This window comes from Lepidochelys kempii, chromosome 3, assembly GCF_965140265.1.
Source record: "Lepidochelys kempii isolate rLepKem1 chromosome 3, rLepKem1.hap2, whole genome shotgun sequence".
Taxonomy (NCBI): domain Eukaryota; kingdom Metazoa; phylum Chordata; order Testudines; family Cheloniidae; genus Lepidochelys; species Lepidochelys kempii.
In genome coordinates this window covers 110,539,234-110,562,688 of record NC_133258.1, presented here as the reverse complement: position 1 = coordinate 110,562,688, position 23,455 = coordinate 110,539,234, and the positions used below count along the sequence as shown (strand labels likewise).

The 23,455-nt window shown below is 40.9% G+C and overlaps 1 protein-coding gene across 10 annotated transcripts in view; it reads left to right on the top strand.

Moving 5' to 3' along the window:
- Positions 1–12,656: 12,656 nt before the first annotated feature.
- The window catches only part of SHPRH (SNF2 histone linker PHD RING helicase), a 141,002-nt gene continuing 130,203 nt past the window's right edge, over positions 12,657–23,455 (top strand). The window contains exons 1-4 of one of the 10 annotated variants that reach the window (XM_073337551.1): positions 12,657–12,909; positions 15,614–15,804; positions 21,611–22,276; positions 22,712–22,841. In XM_073337551.1, the coding sequence (XP_073193652.1) occupies positions 21,641–22,276; positions 22,712–22,841 (766 nt within the window). In that variant the 5' untranslated portion in view covers positions 12,657–12,909; positions 15,614–15,804; positions 21,611–21,640. Of the gene's footprint in view, positions 12,910–13,257; positions 13,409–15,584; positions 15,805–21,610; positions 22,277–22,711; positions 22,842–23,455 lie in introns of those variants that run through there. The other 9 variants (XM_073337549.1, XM_073337550.1, XM_073337547.1 and 6 more) reach the window with 9 other exon arrangements.

Below are 23,455 nucleotides of genomic sequence, written 5' to 3'. Positions count from 1 at the left end.
ACTAGAGTGAAATCCCTGCAAGCTGCATGGACACTTTTCAAAGACACCATAATAGAGGCTCAACTTAAATGTATACCCCAAAGTAAAAGAACTAAAAAAGAGCCACCGTGGCTTAACAACCGTGTAAAAGAAGCAGTGAGAGATAAAAAGGCATCTTTTAAAAAGTGTAAGTCAAATCCTAGTGAGGTAAATAGAAAGGAGCATAAACACTGCCAAATTAAGTGTAAAAATGTAATAAGAAAAGCCAAAAAGGAGTTTGAAGAACAGCTAGCCAAAAACTCAAAAGGTTATAACAAAATGTTTTTTTAAGTACATCAGAAGCAGGAAGCCTGTTAAACAACCAGTGGGGCCCCTGGACAATCGAGTTACAAAAGGAGCACTTAAAGACGATAAAGTCATCGCAGAGAAACTAAATGAATTCTTTGGTTCAGTCTTCATGGCTGAGGATGTTAGGGAGATTCCCAGACTTGAGCCATCTTTTGTAGGTGACAAATCTGAGGAATTGTCACAGATTGAAATGTCACTGGAGGAGGTTTTGGAATTAATTGAGAAACTTAACAGTAACAAGTCACCGGGATCAGATGGCATTCACTCAAGAGTTCTGAAGGAACTCAAATGTGAAATTGCGGAACTATTAACTATAGTTTGTAACCTATCTTTTAAATCACCCAATGACTGGAAGATAGCTAATGTAATGCCAATATTTAAGAAGGGCTCTAGAGGTGATCCTGGCAATTACAGACCGGTAAGTCTAACGTCAGTACCGGGCAAATTAGTTGAAACAATAGTAAAGAATAAAATTGTCAGACACACAGAAGAACATAAATTGTTGCGCAAAAGTCTACATGGTTTCTGTAAAGGGAGATCGTGTCTTACTAATCTATTAGAATTCTTTGAGGGGGTCAACAAATATGTGGACAAGGGGGATCCAGTGGACATAGTGTACTTAGATTTCCAGAAAACCTTTGACAAGGTCCCTCACCAAAGGCTCTTATGTAAATTAAGTTGTCATGGGATAAGAGGGAAGATCCTTTCATGGCCTGAGAACTGGTTAAAAGACAGGGAACAAAGGGTAGGAAAAATGGTAAATTTTCAGAATGGAGAGGGGTAACTAGTGGTGTTCCCCAAGGGTCAGTCCTAGGACCAATCCTATTCATAAATGATCGGGAGAAAGGGGTAAACAGTGAGGTGGCAAAGTTTGCAGACGATACTAAACTGCTCAAGATAGTTAAGACCAAAGCAGACTGTGAAGAACTTCAAAAAGATCTCACAAAACTAAGTGATTGGGTGACAAAATGGCAAATGAAATTTAATGTAGATAAATGTAAAGTAATGCACATTGGAAAAAATAACCCCAACTATACATACAATATGATGAGGGCTAATTTAGCTACAACTAATCAGGAGAAAGATCTTGGAGTCATCGTGGATAGTTCTCTAAAGACGTCCATGCAGTGTGCAGCGGCAGTCAAAAAGCAAACGAGATGTTAGGAATCATTAAAAAAGGGATAGAGAATAAGACGGAGAATATCTTATCACCCTTATATAAATCCATGGTATGCCCACATCTTGAATACTGTGTACAGACATGGTCCCCTCATCTCAAAAAAGTATACTGGCATTAGAAAAGGTTCAGAAAAGGGCAACTAAAATATTAGGGGTTTGGAATGGGTCCCATATGAGGAGAGATTAAAGAGGCTAGGACTTTTCAGCTTGGAAAAGAGGAGACTAAGGGGGGATATGATAGAGGCATATAAAATCATGAGTGGTGTGAAGAAAGTGAATAAGGAAAAGTTATTTACTTGTTCCCATAATATAAGAACTAGGGGGCCACCAAGTGAAATTAATGGGAAGCAGGTTTAAAACAAATAAAAGGAAGTTCGTCTTCACTCAGCGCACAGTCAACCTGTGGAACTCCTTGCCTGAGGAGGCTGTGAAGGCTAGGATTATAACAGGGTTTAAAAGAGAACTGTATAAATTCATGGAGGTTAAGTCCATTAATGGTTATTAGCCAGGATGGGTAAGGAATGGTGTCCCTAGCCTCTGTTTGTCAGAGGGTGGAGATGGATGGCAGGAGAGAGATCTTTTGATCATTACCTGTTAGGTTCACTCCCTCTGAGGCACCTGGCACTGGCCACTGTCAGTAGACAGGATACTGGGCTGGATGGACCTTTGGTCTGATCCAGTATGGTCGTTCTTATGAACTGTACATCAACCAAGAATGCTGGCATAACTCCCCATAAAGAGTTTTGACAAAGAACCACAATTTTAATACTTGCCTTCCTTTGTGTTTACTAGGTGAAAAGTCTTGTTTTAAAATTAACCGACTTTTCTACCAAAAAACCTATGAACAGAATCCATCACTTGTGGCCAAGTAGCCAAATCTGCCTTGTCAAAGTCAAAATTCTGCTCCTGCTTTCAATAATTGAACTACTTTCAGCATCCATATTCATAACAGTTGCATTCGCAACCAACGGGCAATTTCAGTTCCAGAATCAGAGACGCTGGCACTCAATAAGTCTGACAAACCCAAATTGACATCCTCACTAGCTAAGGAAGCCTCAGAAGTGCGAGTAACCGAACTGTCCACAGATAGCTCACCAGGAACGTGGTTGAACTTTGAATGTTTAAAGAAACTTTGTAGACCACTCACACTTTTCTGATCTTTTTCATGGTGCTGCTGCATCTTGTGCTTTTGAACAGCACTCATCTGCTTATAGGTAATGGCATGGAAGGAATCATAATTAAACAAGTTGCACGATTAAACAATAATAGAATACCATTTATTTAAATATTTTTGGATGTTTTCTACATTTTCAAATATATTCATTTCAATTACAACACAGAATACAAAGTGTACAGTGCTCACTTTATATTTATTTTTATTACAAGTATTTGCACGGTAAAAAAACAAAATAAATATTATTTTTCAATTCACCTCATACAAGTATTGTGGCTCAATCTCTTTATCATAAAAGTTGAACTTACAAATGTAGAATTATGTACCAAAAAACTGCATTCAAAACCAAAACAACGTAAAATTTTAGAGCCTGCAAGTCCACTCAGTTCTACTTCTTGTTCAGCCAATCGTTCAGACAAACAAGTTTGGTTACAATTTCCAGGAGATAATGCTGCCTGCTTCTTGTTTACAATGTCATCTGAAAGTGAGAACAGGCATTTGCATGGCACTATTGTAGCCGGCATTGCAAGATATTTACGTGCCAGATGTGATAAAGATTCATATGTCACTTCAAGCTTCAACCACCATTCCAGGGGACATGCATCCATGCTGATGATGGGTTCTGCTTGATAATAATACAAAGCAGTGCGGACCGACACATGTTCATTTTAATTACCTGAGTCAGATGCCACCAGCAGAAGGTTGATTTTCTTTTTTGGTGGTTTGGGTTCTGTAGTTTCTGCATCTGAGTGTTGCTCTTTTAAGACTTCTGAAAGCATGCTCCACACCTCATCCCTCCCAGATTTTGTAAGGCACTTCAGATTCTTGGGTTGAGTGCTGTAGCTATCTTTATAAATCTCACATTGGTACATTCTTTGCTTTTTGTCAAATCTGTAGTGAAAGTGTTCTTAAAATGAACAACATGTGCTGGGTCATCATCTCAGAGTGCTATAACATGAACTATATGACAGAATGCGGGAAAACAGAGCAGGGGATATACATTTCTCCCTCAAGGAGTTCGGTCACAAATTTAATTAATTCATTATCTTTTTAACAAGCGTCATCAGCCTGGAAGCATGTCCTCTGGAATGGTGGCTGAAGCATGAAGCGGCATACAAATGTTTAACATATCTGGCATGTAAATACGTTGCAATGCCAGCTACAAAAGTGCCATGCAAATGGCTGTTCTCGCTTTCTGGTGACATTGTAAATAAGAAGAGGGCAGCATTATCTCCTGTCAGTGTAAACAAACTTGTTTGTTTTAGCGACTGGCTGAACAAGAAGTAGGACTGAGTGGACTTGTAGGCACTGAAGTTTTACGTTGTTTTGTTTTTGAGTGAAGTTATGTAACAAAAAAAATCTACATTTGTAAATTGCACTTTCACGACAAAGAGATTGCACTACAGAACTTGTATGAGGTGAACTGAAAAATACTATTTTTTTTGTTTTTCATTTTTACAGTGCAAATATTTATAATCAAAAATAATATACACTTTGGTTTCAATTACAACACAGAATGCAATATATATGAAAATGTAGAAAAACATCCAAATATTTAATTTCAATTGGTATTCTATTGTTTAACAGTGGGATTAATCGCAATATTTTTAATCAGCGATTATTTTTTTTTAGTTAACCGCGTGAGTCAACTGTGATTAATCAATCGCCCTAATCATAATAGACCATAAGAATTCACCCACCAAGATCTTTACAAATGAATTGCTAAGTCTGGAATAACTGCAGTCGTGGGTGAAAGATTTAATGAATATCTGTGTGAAACTGAGAGGTCATCATATCTCTGTGAAACTCAGGGCTATATCAGGTGAGAGGAATGAGACAGAACTCAGGAATAAGGTCAAATGAAGGGGAGCAGCTACAGAGAAGGCTAGGGCCCCATGACACAAGAAAAGACTGATAAATGTCGGGAGGGGGGTAGGGGAGGAAGGCATTACAGGCCCCTGATGGGCCCGGTTCCAGTTCCACTGGAATCATACGAAACTCCCTTCACATAGCCCTGCTACTCTCATTATCTGATATAAAGTTCTCCTAATTTTTCTCCCTGTTTCATTAAATTAAATTGCAATTACCTTTATTCAAACAAACCTAATTTATAGCACTAGGGAAATCACTAGATACCAAAGATAGGGACAATTAATCATTAGGTGCTGAGTAGAGATGTGCATTCTTCCACCACACTCTATCGCAGAGCTTGATTTTCACAGAGTACCAACAAAGATGGTTTTACAGGATTAGCATGCCACAGGGGAAATAGGTTTCAGAGTAACAGCCGTGATAGTCTGTATTCGCAAAAAGAAAAGGAGTACTTGTGGCACCTTAGAGACTAACCAATTTATTTGAGCATAAGCTTTCGTGAGCTACAGCTCACTTCATCGGATGCATACCGTGGAAACTGCAGCAGACTTTATATATACACAGAAAGGAAGATGATGTCTGTCTGTATCTGTACAAGTTTTTTCATGCAGTTGATAGATTTCCACTCCATACGGCTAAATGCAGTGCCTTGCATAATGACAGGTTTCAGAGTAACAGCCGTGTTAGTCTGTATTTGCAAAAAGAAAAGGAGTACTTGTGGCACCTTAGAGACTAACCAATTTATTTGAGCATAAGCTTTCGTGAGCTACAGCTCACTTCATCGGATGCATACCGTGGAAACTGCAGCAGACTTTATATATACACAGAAAGGAAGATGATGTCTGTCTGTATCTGTACAAGTTTTTTCATGCAGTTGATAGATTTCCACTCCATACGGCTAAATGCAGTGCCTTGCATAATGACAGGTTTCAGAGTAACAGCCGTGTTAGAGCTGGCACTCCATGGTGCCTTACGCTCTGTTTTCCATAAGCAGAGGAGAGCACTTCATTTTTAGTAATTTTGTTGATGATATGCCAACCAGAAAAGAAACCAGCTTACTCTCCTATAATTGTATTGGCTCTGAATACTCACAGGAGTAAAGTAGGAAAAATATAGACCCTTAAGATCCACTTCTGTGATGCCTATGAGAAATCAACCAGCTGAAGATGGCTAGGTTGGAAATAATATATAGATTTATTTCCATCCAGCTGGGCTCTACACTGGCTTATATAAACGCATGAATTCAGCACTGTTGCTTTCACCCTCCTTTCCAGCTTCCCTTCTATCATTTGTTGCTCACTCAGCATATCCTGCCGTAAATATGCTCCTGTGGGCAGGGACCATGTCTTCCTCTTTGTTTACCTACCACAGTGAGGCCCTGAACCTAAGTCGAGTCTTTGCGATTGTGCCCAAACTGAATAAGATGATGATGAGTTATTAGATACACAGCTATGGCTGTGATTACATACAGATAATAGATCTGTTGAGTATTAGGCTGCCAGTTTAACACTCACTTTTTGAGTATAATCAAACTATAAATAAAAGTTTAAAAACTCGTAATGTTTTTTTCCAAAGTTGAATTCCAAAGATAAAACTCATGAAAAGTATATGAGTTCTGAAATAGTTTACTATATACTATCTATCATGGTACCAAGCAACTTGTATAATGGACCATGAGAAGTACATTAGTTCTTTTAGGAAAGAAAATAAGTGCACAGTAGATAGGTAAGTATTAAATTATCCTAAGCAGCAAGGCTTTTATTAAGATATGTAAATTTTTTGCAGATAAGCTTTGAACAGGGAGGAGTTAAACACAGGAAAATTTAGGACATGACCTAAACCTTTTACAAGTATTATAATAATAATTAATAGTTTTTTCATATATGAAACTTTATATTTTCAAAACACATCCTCACACCACATCATCATGAGGGAAACTGCCCAGCCCTTTCAGCCCCGGGTGGCTATGATTTCAATTGTCAATAGACAGTGTACATAGAGATGTCATCCTATCCTTTTGAAGTTTTTGCTGTTTAGTAACTGAGAGCTTTCCTTTTATTCACAGTTTCACTCATGTTTACAGTGATTTTTTTACTTTCATTTTTGTATCAGAATGTCATAAGAACAGCCATACTGGATCAGACCAATGGTCTATCTAGCCCAGTATCCCATCTCTGACAGTGCCCAGATGCTTCTGGCAGTTGGAGGTGAAGGAACAACTGGAGTATGGCGTCGCAACCCTGATCATCTTGATTAATAGCCATTGATGAACTATCCTCCATGAAGTTATCTAATTCTTTTTTGAACCCAGTTATACTTTTGGTCTTCATAACATCCCATGGCAACCAGTTCCACAGGCTGACTGCTTTGAGTGAAGAAGTACTTCCTTATGTTTGTTTTCAACCTGCTGCAAGTTAATTTCATTGGGTAACCTCTGGTTCTTGTGTTTTGTGAAGGGGTAAATAACACTTCCCTATCCACTTTCTCCATACCAGTCACGTTTTTATAGACCTCTATCACATCCACACTTAATCATCCCTTCTCTAGGCTGAACGGTCCCAGTCTTATTAATCTCTCCTCATATAGAAGCTATTCCATCCCCCTAATCAATTCTGTTGCACCTTTCTCTGCACCTTTTCAAATTTTAATACATCCTTTTTGAGATGAGGCAAACAGAACTGCCTGCAGTATTTAAGGTGTGAGCATAAAATGAATATATATATAAAGAGAGAGAGAGAGAGAGAGAGAGAGAGAGAGAGAGAGAGAGAGAGAGAGAGAGAGGGAGAGGCATTATGATTCTTTCTGTCTTATCTATCCACTTCTGAATGGTTCCTAACATTCTGTAACCTTTTTTGGCTGACACTGCACATTGAGCAGATGTTTTCAGAGAACTATCCACTATGACTCCAAGATTTTCTTGAATGGTTATAGCATTGCTTTATATAATGCAATGATATAAAGCATTGCATTATATCTATGGGATGGGATTACGTTTTTCGATGTGCATTGCTTTGCACTTAAAATCTCATCTGATGTTTTGTTGCCCAGTCACCCAGTTTAGTGAGATCCCTTTGAAACTCTTTGCAATCAGCTTTTGGATTTAACTATCATGAGTAAATTAGTATCCTCTGAAAACTTTGCCACCTCACTGTTCACTCCCTTTTCCAGATCATTTATTAATATGTTCAATAGCCCTGGTCCCAGTACAGATCCTTGGGAGACCCTGCTATTTACCTCTCTCCACTGTGAAAACTGACCATTTATTCCTACCCTTTGTTTCCTATCTTTTAACCAGTTGCTGATCCATGAGAGACCCTTCCCTATTATCCCATGAGTGCTTACTTGCTTAAGAGCCTTTGGAAAGGTACCTTGTCAAAGGCTCTCTGAAAATCCAAGTATATCGACTGGATCACCCTTGTCCACATGGCTTGTTGACTCCCGCAAAGAATTCTGATGGATTAGTGAGGCATGATTTCCCTTTACTGAAGTCATGTTTACTCTTCCCCAACAGATTGTGTTAATCTATATGTCTGATAATTCTGTTCTTTATTATAGTTTTAACCAATTTTTCTGGTACTGAAGTTAGGTTTACCATCCTGTAAACGGCAGGATCACCTTTGGAACCTTGTTTGAAAATCAGCATTACAATAACTACCCTCCAGTCATTTGCTACATAGGCTGATTTAAGTGATAGGTTACATACTACAGTTCTGCAATTTCATATTTGAGTTCCTTCAGAACACTTGGGTGAATACCATCTGGTGCTGGTGATTTATTATTGTTTAATTTATCAATTTGTTCCAAAGCCTTCTCTACTGACACATCAATCTGGGACAGTTCCTCAGATTTGTCACCTGAAAAGAATGGCTTCACATCCTCTGCAGTCAAGACTAATGCAAAGAAATCATTTACATTCTCCTCAGCTACTTTGTTTTCCTTGAGTGCTCCTTTAGCACCTCAGTTGTCCAGGACCACCACTTACTGTTTGGCAGACTACTTCTGATATACTTTAAAACATTTTCCTGTTAGTTTTTGTGTCCTTAGTTAGTTGCTTTTCAAATTCTTTCTTGGCCTACCTTATTATATTTTTACACGTGACTTGCCCAAGTTTATGCTCCTTTCTATTTTCCTCACTAGGATTTGACTTCCAATTTTTAAAGGATTTTTTTTTTTTTTGCCTCTAACTGCCTCTTTCACTGTGCTTTGTAGCCATGGTGGCATTTTTTGGTCATCTTACTGTTTTTTCTTTATTTGGGGTATTCATTTAGTTTCTATTATGGTGTTTTTAAATTGTCTCCATGAAATTTCTAGGCATTACAGCTTTGTGACTGTTCCTCTTAATTTCCATTTAATTAGAACCTTCACTTTTGTTTAGTTTCCCTCTTTGAAGTTAAATGCTACTGTAGTAAGATTCTTTGGCATTTTTTTCCTTATAAGGATGTTAAATTTAATTACATTATGGTCATTATTACCAAGTGGTTCAGCTATATTCACCTCCTGAATCAGATCCTGTGCTCCACTTAGGACTAGATCAAGAATTTCTTCTCTCCTTGTGGTTTCCAGGACAAGCTGCTCCAAGGAGTCGCTTATGGTGTCTAGAAATTTTATCTCTGCATCTTTTCCTGAGGTGCCATATACTCAGTCAAAATGAGGTGTGACAGAGTGATAGCTGTAGCACTCTGGTCACTAAGGTAATTGTATAACAGAGCAGATCACAGAGTTAATTGGAAGATATTAACTTGGTCTGAAAATTGTTGACACTTGGGGGGGGGGGGGTAATGGTTGGACTAATCAGGTAATAAGCTCCATAAGGGGAAGATATATAATTGGCAGGAATAAGAAGAGGAGAGCTCAGATTGCGAGCTGGGTATGGTACAGAAAGCGGGTGGAAGGATCTTCTTTACACTTACCTGTACTGTGTTCTGTAATGCCTGGAATCTAAAGAAAAATGATACCACTGGGGAAAAGAAATGGACTGTGTGTGTATATTGTTAGAGGCCAGGCAGCCTGGCACACCAGGTAGCTGAGGGAGCACCGTGTGATGAGAGGATAGTTGTAATTCTCCATTATTCCTGCATTTTTTTGTGTTCTCTTATCCCTTGGGCATTTCACAATCCCTGTCACCATCCTGGTTAGGTAATTGGCAGTATATTCTTACTGCTATATCACAAGCACTGTGCTGGTATGAAACTCAGACCATCACAGAAATACAGCTAGAACCCAGAGGGCCTGATTCTCTACTGTTACATTAATTTTATTAGCAAAAACAACAAGGAGTCCTTGTGGCACCTTAGAGACTAACAAATGCATTTGGGCATAAGCTTTCGTTGACTATAACCCACACCGTGCAAGGCACTTAATTTTATTAGTTTACATTAGCTCTGTTGAAGTCAATGGAGTTTCACTGCTATAAACTAGCCAAAAATGGCAGAGAACCAGGCCCAGCAAGTTAATGGCTTCAGTTATTGTTCGGAAACATAGTTTGAACACTAACAAATGTATCAACATAGTGTATGTTCTTCTCACCTCACATTTATATAATCTTGGATTCATTAAAAGGCCATACTGTGTAAAGTTAGTGTCCTTCCTCATGGGTTCAAACTCAGGGCCAGATATTGCTCCCCTTACTCATGTGGACTACTCAGTAGTCCCACTGAAGTCAATGGGATTACTCGTGTTTAAAGGTTTTGTTAGATCAGTGCCTATTGGTCGAGTAAGGTGCTACTCGACATGAGTAAAGGTAGCAGAATCTGGCCCACAATGGTTTCTGTGAAGGGGGGGAAAAGCCCTTTCTTTCTCAATAGCTTCTCTCTATTGTTCCTTGATTCATGTCTGCTTACTTACATTGCAAAACAAATACCCCTACTAATAAGCACCTCAGAAGTTGCCTACAATACCATCAGACCACACACCACTGCTGGCAGTTCTGTCAGATCCAGAAAGTTACCAGGATGACAAATCATTTGCCCTATTCAGTTCTCTGATTGAATATCAGTCTATTTTACAGCAAGATCTGGCTCTTGCTTTTCAGAATTTGCATCTTTTAAAGTGAGCTATTTGCAGTGAACAATTTATTAGATCAATTTAATCCTTTTACCTCTGAAATTATCCTTGAGCATATTTGACACGAATTTATTTTAATGTGATTTTGAAAACATATTTTAGCTCATGGATTGCCTGACATTGTCCACCATTACTACTGCTTTGAGAATTTGCTATTAATAATTTACTATTTCTTAGTCTCAGCTCCCTGACTGGATGATTTCTAGTCCTAGAAGAGCTTTCAAGAACTTGATGCAAACACTTCTGGTGTGAATGTTCATGCAAATACATGTTTTCATGAGTATGCCTGAAAATTTCTCTTTCTATAATGTTCTTGTTAACCAAAAACTTGCACATAGAAATGTTTAGGGAAGCAAATAAAAGAGGTCATAAATAGTAACAAATGTGTGAATTTATTCTAAGGAATGTTCACAGATACTTTTTTGCAGCATTTACTCAACTGTTGTCATCTCTGACTTACTTATGATTTGGGGAATGGGGGGGAAGTGCAGCTATGACTTTTCTGATATCTTTATATTACTTTCTTATCTTGTTGTATGAATCTGCCAATTCTATAACCCTAGGCAGGAAACACAATAAGGATGCTACTCAGGTATGCAACATCCAAATTCTGCAGGCTCAGAACCAACTCATTACTGATCTGGTGAATCAGTCTAATCATAAAAGGAGACAAGTGATTTGCTTTGAACTATTCTTAAAAAAAAAAAATCCTACTGTGGGACAGCCTATGATAAGCTGAAGGATCCTAAAAATGTCACTATCGAGTCTGTCAAATAAAAGTGTAAATGCACTTTAGTTAAGGTGACCAGATAGCAAGTGTGAAAAATCAGGATTTTTTTCCAGTGTAGGGAAGTGGCATATATAAGACAAAGCCCCTAATACCCTGACAGTCCCAACAATATCTGAACATCAGATCAGTTCTAACTTTAGTGCACCCATCCCCATAGTAGTAGGGCACTATTTGACACTTAAGGGATCCATCAATTCCCTCTACGGGTGCCCCAATTTCCCTTCCCTCCTGCAGCTGGAGTGGGACACAGAGGGGGAGTTTGCGGTGTGCCTTGCCCCCTCTCCTCTCTGAGAATGGGGGAGGATTGCACTGCACATGTCAGTCAAGGGGGCACTGTGTGTCACCGCTGAGGTGCGCGCTGTCAGAAATTGTTCCCGGCTGGCAAGGAAGCGCTGTGTGTGTGGAATGCAGCCAGATTTCTCCCTGCTTTTTCCCAGTAGACAAACGTGGTGGGGGGAGTGGTGCTCGCCCCCACCCGCCCATGGTCCTCTGTGCCCCCCTAGGGGGCTGTGACGGGGGAGCGAGAAGCAACACCAAGTGCTCCATATATCCAGGTCACTGTCCTGCTGTGCTGTGAGGTGAGCGTCAGGAGCTGCTGCTTTCCTGCCCTGGCTTTACACAGCCCAGGTGGGGAAAGTGTCCTGGATGCTAGGGGCCCTGGCGCTGGTCCTGGCTCTCGCCTCACAACCCCTAGGGGTGCACGGAGGAAAAGCAGCGGGGGGCGGAGAGCTGCCAGTTGCGCCATGCATCTAGGTCAGTTTCCCCACTTGAGCGCAGGAGGGGGTAGAGGGGCTAGAGGTACAGGGCTCGGAGCAAAGCGGCACAGTGTAGGAGTTAGGAGGGAAAGGGGAGGTGGGGAGCCTGGGGAACTTAGGGACACTGAGGGGCATCCAAGGGGTCCAGGGGCACCAAAATACAAGTTCACCCAAGGAGGGCACCATTTCCCCCAAGGGCAGCCCTGCGTGTCACACGTTTCCCCGGCACTACCCCTGTGAGGACGGGGGAATTTGCTGCGGGCATTTCAAGGCTGTTGCTGCTTCTCATCCCAGGGGCACCCCTGGGCCCGGCTGTCCGGGATCAGCCCGGCCAGCCGCGGCTGCGTCTCTTCCCTGCCCCCGGCCACTCTCCCCCGTCCCCGCTGCGGCTGGGAGGAACCCACAGGAGCCGTCGAGGCCCCGCCCACCTCTCTCCCCAGCTGCTGGGCATGGCCCTTGCGCATGCGCCAGCTCTGGGCCCGCACGCTCCTTTCCGCCGGGGCAGCCTCTGCCGGCTGGGAGGCTCCTTCCCACACCGAACGGGCGCGCCCTGGTGCTGTCGGGAGCGCGCGCGGCTGGAAGGCCGTTGTTGGCTGTGGCCCCTCGTCAGCCGCCGAGCAGCGCTGCGGGGTCTCGTACGCGCGCAACTGCTCGGGAGCTGTATCCCCTTCCTCTCCCCTCCCCCCCCCCCGCCAGAGGCGCCCCGAGGGGCTGGAAGGAGCCGACGCAGGAGCGGACTTATCCCCTAGGTAGGTTCAGGGCGGGAGCGGGGGCCTGCCAGGCTGTGGGTCCCGACCCCGCAGGGCGCCCCCTGTGTCACGGTGCAGCAGCCCCGCCCTGGGGCTCCCCTCTGCTGGGGGGGGGGGGGGGGCTGGGGTACCCCGCGTGTGCTGCCCGCTGCCTGCGCCCGGCTCCCCTTTCGCCCGCCGGCGTGCCCGGTTGTGCTGTGAAAGGGCAAAGTCTCTTCGCCTCCCCCTGCGGCCCCTTCCCACGGGGACGTTCCGGTGGCGAGGCCAGGCCAGGCCCGAAGTGGGGCTGAGCCGGGCGCTCAAATCAACCAGTGTCTCTGGGAAGAGGCGAGCGCTCCTGATACAGCCAAGCGGCGATAATGCCCCCCCCCCCCCCCCTTGCGTACATTGCCACCTCGCTTGGGTGTGCTGCGTTTGTCCGGGTTAGCCTGGCAGCTCTTCGGGACGAGGGCCCCTTGCCTCTGTGGCAATGCAAGAGTACGCGGTGCTTTAGACAAGGGTAAGTATAGCTTTGCACGTAAGTGTCCCTGCCCCAAAGGGCTTGCAGTCTGAGGGGTGAATGGGTACATTGCAATACAGTAGCACCCCATTTACCCGTTGTCTGGCTCTCCGGATTAACCAAACCACCCGGGCGCCAGACAGGAACAGAGTAAGGGAAATTGACGCTGTCCGTCGCGGGTGGCGGGGCTCAGGCCGACAGCCCCGAAATCCCCCCCCCCCATTCTTCTGTTTATCTGAATTTTTGTTTATCTGATGTGGCCCCAATCCCAATTAGATCGGATAAATCGGCTTCCATTGTGTAATATTATACAGGAGAGTGAGGGCTGTGAGCTTCACAGCTGGAATGCTTCAGAGAACAGCTGGGTTTTCAGAAGTTCTTTCAGGGCAAGGAGTGTGCTTTGTTTAGGTTTGCAAATGGATCTGTACATGTACATTACTTTATAAATATTAACTTTGCTCTGTATTCACGTAATGAGTGTGTAATAAGGAAAAATAAAGATGGAAGGCTGGTGAGTGTAGTTATAATGTCAAAAAGAAGAGGAGTACTTGTGGCACCTTAGAGACTAACCAATTTATTTGAGCATAAGCACAAAAGCTTATGCTCAAATAAATTGGTTAGTCTCTAAGGTGCCACAAGTACTCCTCTTCTTTTTGCGAATACAGACTAACACAGCTGTTACTCTGAAACCTGTCGTTATAATGTCAGTAATCTTGGTGCTGCCCAAATTTCATCAGCTTCTGAAATGCAGTGTTTTGGAGGTATCAAAATATCATACATTTCCTTCCACATTAATAGCTTTATTTGGAGTAGTCCACTGAGGAGAGAGTTTATTATTCAAAAGGTACTCTTAACTTCTGCTTTCATATTCGTTTGATGTTTCAAGTAGCTCCCCAGCAGTTACAGGAAAAATCGGGAAAAAAGAGCTGTTAGAATGTATAACATTGGAGCATGCAATAATAATGTAAAAACATAGTGTAGGACAGTGGTTCTCAACCATTTTTCATTTGAAATGGAGGTGCAGCAGACCCCTTTAGAATTCTTAGACATAGTCTGCGGACCCCCAGGTGTCCATGGGCCATAGGTTCAGAACCACTGGTCTAGGAAATCTGAGCTCTCCTAAAGAATGACATAAGGCCAAAAAACAGAACAAAAACCCCACATGCCCAATACAATAAGAAATAATGTGAGATATCACAGTTTTAAAGATCATTGCAAATTCAGAAGGTATTTTAGAAATCCTTTAGTTTGGCAAAGATTACATAAAAAAACCTAAATTCCCGATCTGTCAAACACTTAGCCGCATGCTTTTCTTTGCAGGATTGGGGCCTCATATTGTGGACATGATTGCATCATAGTTAAAGGGACACTTAAAATCATGTATGAAACAAACAGATTTCTTTAACTATGTTTGTAATTATGACCTGTATTCAGCTGGTTCATGCAGGGAGAACTCCATGGATTTGATTGAAGGATACTGGCCTTTGTTGTTCACATTAAGTGCAAGAATTCTAAAACTCCAGTTAGCTTGTCTTTGTTTTTTCTATTCTTAAAGCTCGCACTTTTCTTAGTATCGATACTGAGAAATCAGACAGTTTCACTTTCATATTCTTAGGGGTATAATGTTTGGAATTCAAACAATATAGGTTTTAGTCTAAAAACATTTCATTAGACTCATCTTAATGATGAAAAATCATTTCTGTTGGTTGATGTGTATAGGCTTTATACAATCTTGTTTGTATGAAATGTAAATTGTGGGTTAAATTTAAGTTGGCCGTGTCCATTTACATTGAAGAAGCATATTTAATGTCAAGTTAACAGGACACTAGATTCCAAATATATACATAATATTACATATACTATATTAGCCTAAAAATGTTTGTCAGACTCTTGTTGATTTTACTTTATTTTAATATACGGGCGAGAGTCTTCAGTCAGACAGAAGATGAGGTTGCTGAACAGGAGCCTTGGAAATAGCCTTGATTATTGGGGTTGGTTGAAGGGTGTCAGATTTTCTAAGCCTGCATTTACAATAGTGTGTGTACATTTGCATGTTGTCTTTATTTAATTAGCCACGTGCACATACCTCTTTTTTTATATATACATTGGTCATTTGCTTGCCTAAAGTGCATGTGCAAAAGTGTGCATGCAATTGTGTATCTAATTTGAAATCCAGTCATTGTTTCCTCAACTGTTGGAGCTCAGGTGTTCTTGGATTTATGTTAAAGAGGATGACAACTTCTATTTTTATGAGTACCTAATGCTAACCATTTTGTGGCATATCAAAGCATTACTTGGAAGAGGCTGCTATCACCCACCCTTCAGCTGGGGATGAATGCAACAAGGGCAGCTGCCTATTAGCAAGCATGGGGAAATTGTTGGCTTTATAATGAAAGGTATGTGATGTCTTAGAATGATGATTAAATTTGATCCTGAGACCATGTACAATGGGAGAGTCCAATTCATGTGCCAGTGATTTTAAAAGGATACTACTGATATCTGTTTATATTAGGGCTATCAATTAATCACAGTTAACTCACATGATTTAACTCAAAGAAATTAATTGCAATTAAAAAAATTAATTGTGATCAATTGTGGTTTTAATCACACTGTTAAACAATAGAATACCAATTGAAATGTATTAAATATTTTGGATGTTTTTCTACATTTTCAAATATATTGATTTCTATTGCAGCACAGAATACCAAGTGTACAGTGCTCACTTTATATTATTAATTTTTTATTACAAATATATGCACTTTAAAAATGATAAACAAAAGAAATAGTATTTTTAGTTCACCTCATACAAGTACTGTAGTGCAGTCTCTTTATCATGAAAGTGCAACTTACAAATGTAGATTATTTTTGTTATATAACTGCACTCAAAAACAAAACAATTTAAAACTTCAGAGCCTACAGGTCCACTCAGTTCTACTTCTTATTCATCCAATCGCTAAGGGAAACAAGTTTGTTTATATTTACGGGAGATAATGCTGCCGGCTTTTTATTTACAATTTCACCTGAAAGTGAAAACAGGCACTTTCAGAGCCAGCATTGCAAGGTATTTATGTGCCATGTATGCTAAACATTCATAAGCCCCTTCATGCTTCGGCTGCCATTCCAGAGGAGATGCTTCTATGCTGATGACACTCGTTAAAAAAATAATACGTCAATTAACTTTTGACTGAATGCCTTGAGGGAGAATAGTATGTCTCTTTGTTTTACCCGCATTCTGCCATTATTTCATGTTATAACAGTCTTGGATGATGGCCCAGCACATGTTGTTTGTTTTAAGAACACTTTCACTACAGATCTGACAAAACGCAAAGACTATACCAATGTGAGATTTCTAAGGATAGCTACAGCACTCAACCCAAGGTTTAAGAAACTGAAGTGCCTTCCAAAATCTGAGCGGGACGAGGTGTGGAGCATGCTTTCAGAAGTCTTAAAAAAGCAACACTCCATTGCAGAAACTACAGCACCTGAACCATCAAAAGGGAAAATCAACCTTCTGCTGGTGGCATCTGACTCAGATGGTGAACGTGAACATATGTTGGTCTGTACTGCTTTGGATTGTTATTGAGCAGAACCCATCATCAGGATGGATGCATGTCCTCTAGCATGGTGGTTGAAGATGAAGGGACATATGAATCTTTAGCGCATCTGGCACCTAAATATCTTGCAACGCCGGCTACAACAGTGCCATGCAAACGTCAGTTCTCACTTTCAGGTGACATTGTGAACAAGAAGCAGGCAGCATTATCTACTGCAAATGTACACAAACTTGTTTATCTGAGCGATTGGCCGAACAAGAAGTAGGACTGAGTGCACTTATAGGCTCTAAAGTTTTACTTTGTTTTATTTTTGAATGCAGTTATTTTTTGTACATAATTCTATATTTGTAAGTTCAACTTTCTTGATAAAGAGATTGCAGCACAGTACTTGTATTAGGTGACTTGAAAAATACTGTTTCTTTGGTTTTTTTACAGCACAAATATTTGTAATCAAAAATAAATATAAAGTGAGCACTGTACACTTTGTATTCTGTGTTGTAATAGAAATGAATATATTTGAAAATGTAGAAAACATCAAAACCTATTTAAATAAATGGTATTCTATTATTGTTTAACAGTGCGATTAATTTTTTTAATTGCTTGACATTCCTAGTTTATATTTTTAGAAAATATTTGTGGATCACAGGTCCCAAAGAATTGTTTTGAAGATGTGGGACAGTGTTGAAAGGAATGTGGAGCGTTTGTCGGAACTGCTGGTTTTATAGGAAAAACAAATACAAAACAGAAAACAGTAAAACATTTAAGTGTATGTAAGACTGGAAGGGACCTAGTTAAGTTATCAAGTCAAGTTTCCTGCACTGTTGCAGGATTACATATTCTCTAGACCATTCTTGACAGGAGTTTTTCTAACCTGTTCTTAAAAACCTCCAGTGATGGAGATTTCACAGCCTCCCTTAGTAATTTGTTCCAGTGCTTAATTACCCTTACAGTTAGGAAGTTTTTCCTTCTGTCTAACCTAAATCTCTGTTCCTGCAATTTTAAGTCCATTTCTTCTTGGCCTGTTCGTGGTGGTTAAGGAGAACAATTTATCACCCGTCTCTTTATAACAGCCTTTTACGTACTTGAAGACTGTTATCATGTCCCCGCTCAGTCTTCTTTTCTCCAGACTAAACAAACCCATTTTTTCAGTCTTTCCTCGTAGGTCATGTTTTAATTATTTCATCTAGTTTCCAAAATTCGTCATGATTTCTTTGCAGATATGCTTGCATATCCTTCCCTGGGGACTACACCTTGATGTGGTGAATGCCTGTGACCTACGTTCCCTGTAAGCTGCGCAGCAGCCTATTTAGCGCTGCATAGGCACTCAGGGAAACCACCTGGGGACCTGTTGGGCGAGGGACACCCCAACCTAGCCCGGCCTCCAACCTGCCACGGCTGGGACGGCCCCTTGGCCCCAACTATGCCGTGGCCTGGACCTGCTGTGGGCGGGGTGCCTCAACCCTTAATCTGGGCGGCTCCAGCCCCGAACCCGGACGACCCCAGCCTGGACCTGCTAGGGCCGGGGGGAGGGATGCCTATCCTGCGGCCCCAGCCCCGGAGCTGCCACAGTGGGGAGGGGCGCCTCTGTCCCCCAGCCGAGGTGCTGCTGCGGGGGGAGAGAGCTGGGGGGAGTCCCTCAGCTGGAACCTTCACACCCCTGCATCCCAACCCTCTGCTCCAGTCCTGAGTCCCCTCCCATACTCCGAACCTCTTGGCCCCACCCCCGCCACATGAATTTTGTTATGTGCACCAATATGACATCACCTCCCTATTGGTGCGCATAACAAAAGTCATTCCTCACATGGGTGCGGAAAAATTAAGAGGGAACACTGCCTGTGACCTTGAGAGCTGTGCCATCAGGATTAACTCTTTTGGCAGGGCTACCGAAGTTGGACAGGTCAGAGGATCGGGACCAGACAAAAAGCAGTCCATTGGTCCTCCAGTTTGGGGGTTGAGTGATAGACCAATAATCTATTCTCGTAAAAAAGAAAAAAAAAGTTGTAGGAACAGAACAAGGTAGCCATTGTGGTCAGGGACGGCAGAGCCATGCTTGTGCCTTAGGAAAAGTTTGATGGTATGAGAAGGGTTAAGATGTAGTTGCATATAGTATTCTCATAGAATCATAGAACTGGAAGGGACCTCGAGAGGTCATCTAGTCCAGTCCCCTGCACTCAAGGCAGGACTAAGTATTATCTAGACCGTCCCTGACAGGTGTTTGTCCAACATGATCTTAAAAATCCCCGATGATGGAGATTCCACAACCTCCATAGGCAATTAATTCCAGTGCTTAACCACTCTGACAGGAAGTTTTTCCTAATGTCCAACTAAAACCGCCCTTGCTACAATTTAAGCCCATTGCTTCTTGTCCTATCCACAGAAGTTAAGAAGAAAAAATTTTCTCCTTCCTTCTTGTAACAACCTTTTATGTACTTGAAAACTGTTACCAGTTTTCTCTCTTCCTCCATTGTGAGATGTCCAGTTGAAGAGCAATACCATGTAATTATAACTTGAAAAGAGGTACTGCTTTGTGAAAGATAAATTGTCTCTTTTTGTTACCCTCGAGTGCTTGTTTTTTCACTTGCTCCTTTCATACAACTCAATTATGAAAAAGTTGAATGTCCAGACTCTAAATGGCAGTATGTTTTTGCAGTTCCTTGTGCTGCTGTTGTGGATGTTGAATGATCAGGAGCTGCAATGAGAATCTCTTTAACAGAGGAACATAAAATGTGGGCCATGTGATCAGAGGGAGCAGGTCTACAAATAGCTTACTGCTAGCTTCCGTTAGGGAAAATAGTTTCTGTAGAGTTTGATTATTTAATTAAGACAAAAATTTGGGAAATTGTACATCAGGCCTGTGAGTCTCTGTGTCAAATTCAAGAAAAGAAAGGTCTTCAAGAATTTCTAGAAATTTCCTGTCTTATTCCAGAGCTAACCCCTCCTTAGCCTTGGGACCTGTGACTATATAATGAGTAGTTTAGCATATCTGCTTCTTTGCTATTGTATTTCAGTAACAATTTTGATACAGGAGGTATAGGTCTGTTAATTTGGCCCATCATTCCTGGCAAATGAAATTGAAATTATACAAGGTCATTATTTTGAACCTTTTTCTGAGCTAATCTGAGTCTCTGTAATTCTTTTTTTGAAAATCCAATATTTTGACAACTACCTTTTTGAATATATAGTTATTAACTTCTGAGAACTGATAGCATTTATTGTGACCATTGATCCTTAATGTTCCCCATGTTCCATGTGCTGTATTTACCATATGTGTGTTATTGACCAATAGGATTATGTGTAAAATAACTTCTGTGCTTCAAAGTCTAGATTCAGCAAAGTACATGTATATCTTTTAAGTACCTGGGTAGTTCCTATGACTTCAGTGGAACTACAGGTGTTCTTAAAGCTATGCATATACCTAAATTCTTTGCTGAATCTGGGCCTAGTTGCAACAACAAACTGTTAAGGACTGCTGTGCAAGCTTCTTCAAGAGAAGAGTATTTCCAGGCCTTGAAAAAAATGCGTCAATTGCTTATTAACTGGGGAGGGAGATTGGGGTGTGGTGCTAAAGCTGCTAGCCAGTAGTAGGTATTAAGACTCAGATGGACATCACCAGAGATGTACCTGGACAACAGCCTACTGAGAAGCTCCAATCCATCTTTTATATCCTGTCATCCTCCAGCTAGTATGTGCTGGATACATTTGAAACTCCATTCCACTCTTAATGCTTGAAGATATAAGAAATGTTTTGTCTCTTCTCCTTCTCTGGAACCCACAGGCTGTTGTAAGTGGATTGGCGTCTGCTTTCCAGGGATAATTCTAGCACTTTCCTGTGCTGCTGCTCATACTTTTCTTCAGCAGCAGCAGTGTGAAATTAATATGATCCCTGACGTTTTCACAGCTGTCCATAGGATTCTGAATAATGGCAGTGAAACTGGTCAGTCGTCTTAATTTCAATCTGTTGCTGCTTGGCAAAACTAGAAGCAACAGCAGCAGACTCATTGAACTGTTAGTCTTCAGATTCCAGGTGACAGCACTGCATAGGTTTACAATCAATTTGCATTTGGAAAATTGTCTTTGCAATCACAAAGACTATAAAAAAAATTCCGAGTTCTTCAATTGTACTGAAATTGTTGATATGTAGGCTCTAAGGAAAGTTTCCCGCTTACCACAGGAGAATGGATTTTTCAAGCCTTTTGTGTACTCTTCTTCTTTCACTTTGCAGTTTTCATGGTCTTAATTAATGATTAATTATAACTTCCAAGAAACATTTTGTTCAAGAGGAAAAAGTACTCCTGGTGTTAACTTCATTTGAAAAATAAGTGGTGTTGACTAGAAAGTTTTGGATGATGATTGAACTAGGCAGAAGAAACGAGTGAGTTCCTTTCTCTGATTAAAATAAGCAATTGATCTCTTAAAACCACCACAAGACATCTTTTTACATGGCTTTTTACATGGCATTCTTGGGGCAGGAACAAAGGGATGTTTTATAAAACTGAATAGACACTTTAAGCCATCTGCAGAACCCCTAGTGAGCAGAGTTGCAAGTAATGTGACTTCTGCAAACTCTTCAGCTATAGCACAGTAAAAGATCTATCTGGATATCTAATTAGTGTTATCTACTATTGACTAATATTAATCCATTTTACAGAGATTTGGGTACTGCCAGCAAAACAGCAAGATGAGTAGTCGTCGAAAGTGTGCGCCTCCACTGAGGATGGATGAGGAGAAAAAGAAGCAACTCTGTTGGAATATGCATGAAGACCGAAGGAATGAGGTGATAATATTGGATGATAACATTGATGAAGACCACCCTGTTCCAGGTCCAAGCACCTCTTCTGTATCCTTTGTTATAGATGATGATAGCATTGATGAAGGACTGTCTTACAAAGAAAACGGAGGGTCAAAGTCAGTGGGTTTCTCAACAGATGAAGGAGAAGACTCTTGCTCCATCTTGACCTCTATATCTGTACAGCTAAATATTGTAGTCTCGCCTTACCATTCAGACAATTCCTGGAAAGCTTTACTTGGAGAATTTGTTCTTCAGCTTCTTCTTGAGAAAATTCTTATTGAGAAGATCCATAAAAGGAGTTTTACTTTGATGAGAGCAGATTCTGGTGATCAGCTGCAAATTTGTGTTCATGCAAGAAGTGGAGAAGAGGGAGGTGATGAGGAAAAAGAAAGCCTAGGTGATTATGAAGAGGGCATATTGGTGGAATCATCCCTCAGTAGTGAAACGTTAGAAGACTTGAGGTGGTTGCAAAAGAAGAAGGTAATTGGACTTTATCAAAGACCTAGAGAAGACCAAGCTTTAAAGGTATTTGCTCATGCAGTTTATTTTAAGAGGGATTTTAAAATAAAAATAGCTCATTTTGTGTTTGGTACCATAAAATAGAAAGTTAGGTGAACATTTGACAAGCCCAGGTCCCACCACACACTTTTATAATACAGTGCAAAGTATATTCTTCAGCTGTTACCTGCATACATGTTTTCAATGTTTTGGGAATAATTGCCTTTAATCATTACATATTAAGATCACTTAAAATGAATTTAGAAACCATCTGAGTTCCTAAGTGTTCCATACTAAAATCTTGTATGGGGTTAAGAGATTAACTCTATCCATAGCCACCAGTCTTCAAAATTTTCCAAATGTGGCTTCCTAACTTATAAGCATTGTTCTAGTTTGGTTTTTGTCCTCTAAATCTATTTTAATTCCTTAATCATTTTAATTTCTTGCAAATATGTTTCACAGGTTGGGATTTACCTTCTGGAAGCTGGTTTAAGCAAATCAGAGTTTCTCAGTGATGGAGGTGGGAGAATAAAAAAGGCCAACCAGCTGATTCAGAAACTAATGGAAAAGTACTACAACTTTATAATTCCAGGTAACATAATCTGTCCATCATGCAGTTGAATGTTACTGCAGAACTGTTTTACTATTAAAGTTTTTCTTAAGTTCAATGATATTTTTAAGGAAAAGGCAAGAAGTATACAGCATTTTTGTCTGTCATGACAACTGCCTTTGTCAGGAAATAATAGTCTTCACCACCATAAATATCTTACCCTCCTCATGGACAGTAATTTATCTTCATAACACCCTTCTGAAATAAGGAAGGTGGTATAGCATTTTCATTTTACCAATGGGAAACTGAGGCAAAGAGGTTTTGGTCCCAATCCAATGCATTGCAGTCAATGAAAAGACTCAATAAAATTATGTGGGTGCTAGGTTTGTCTGTGATCACACACAAAGTCTCTAGCAGAACCAGGAACTGATCCAGATATCCTTTCAGAGTAGCAGCCGTGTTAGTCTGTATCCGCAAAAAGAAAAGGAGTACTTGTGGCACCTTAGAGACTAACATTTATTTGAGCATAAGCTTTTGTCCTTTGTTCCCAGTCTAGTGCCTTGACCACACCACTCTTCTCTCCTAACCACCAATGGATTTTGGTTACCGGAGACAAAATAATCTAGAGAAATGTGTGAATAGGGGAATTGTATAGG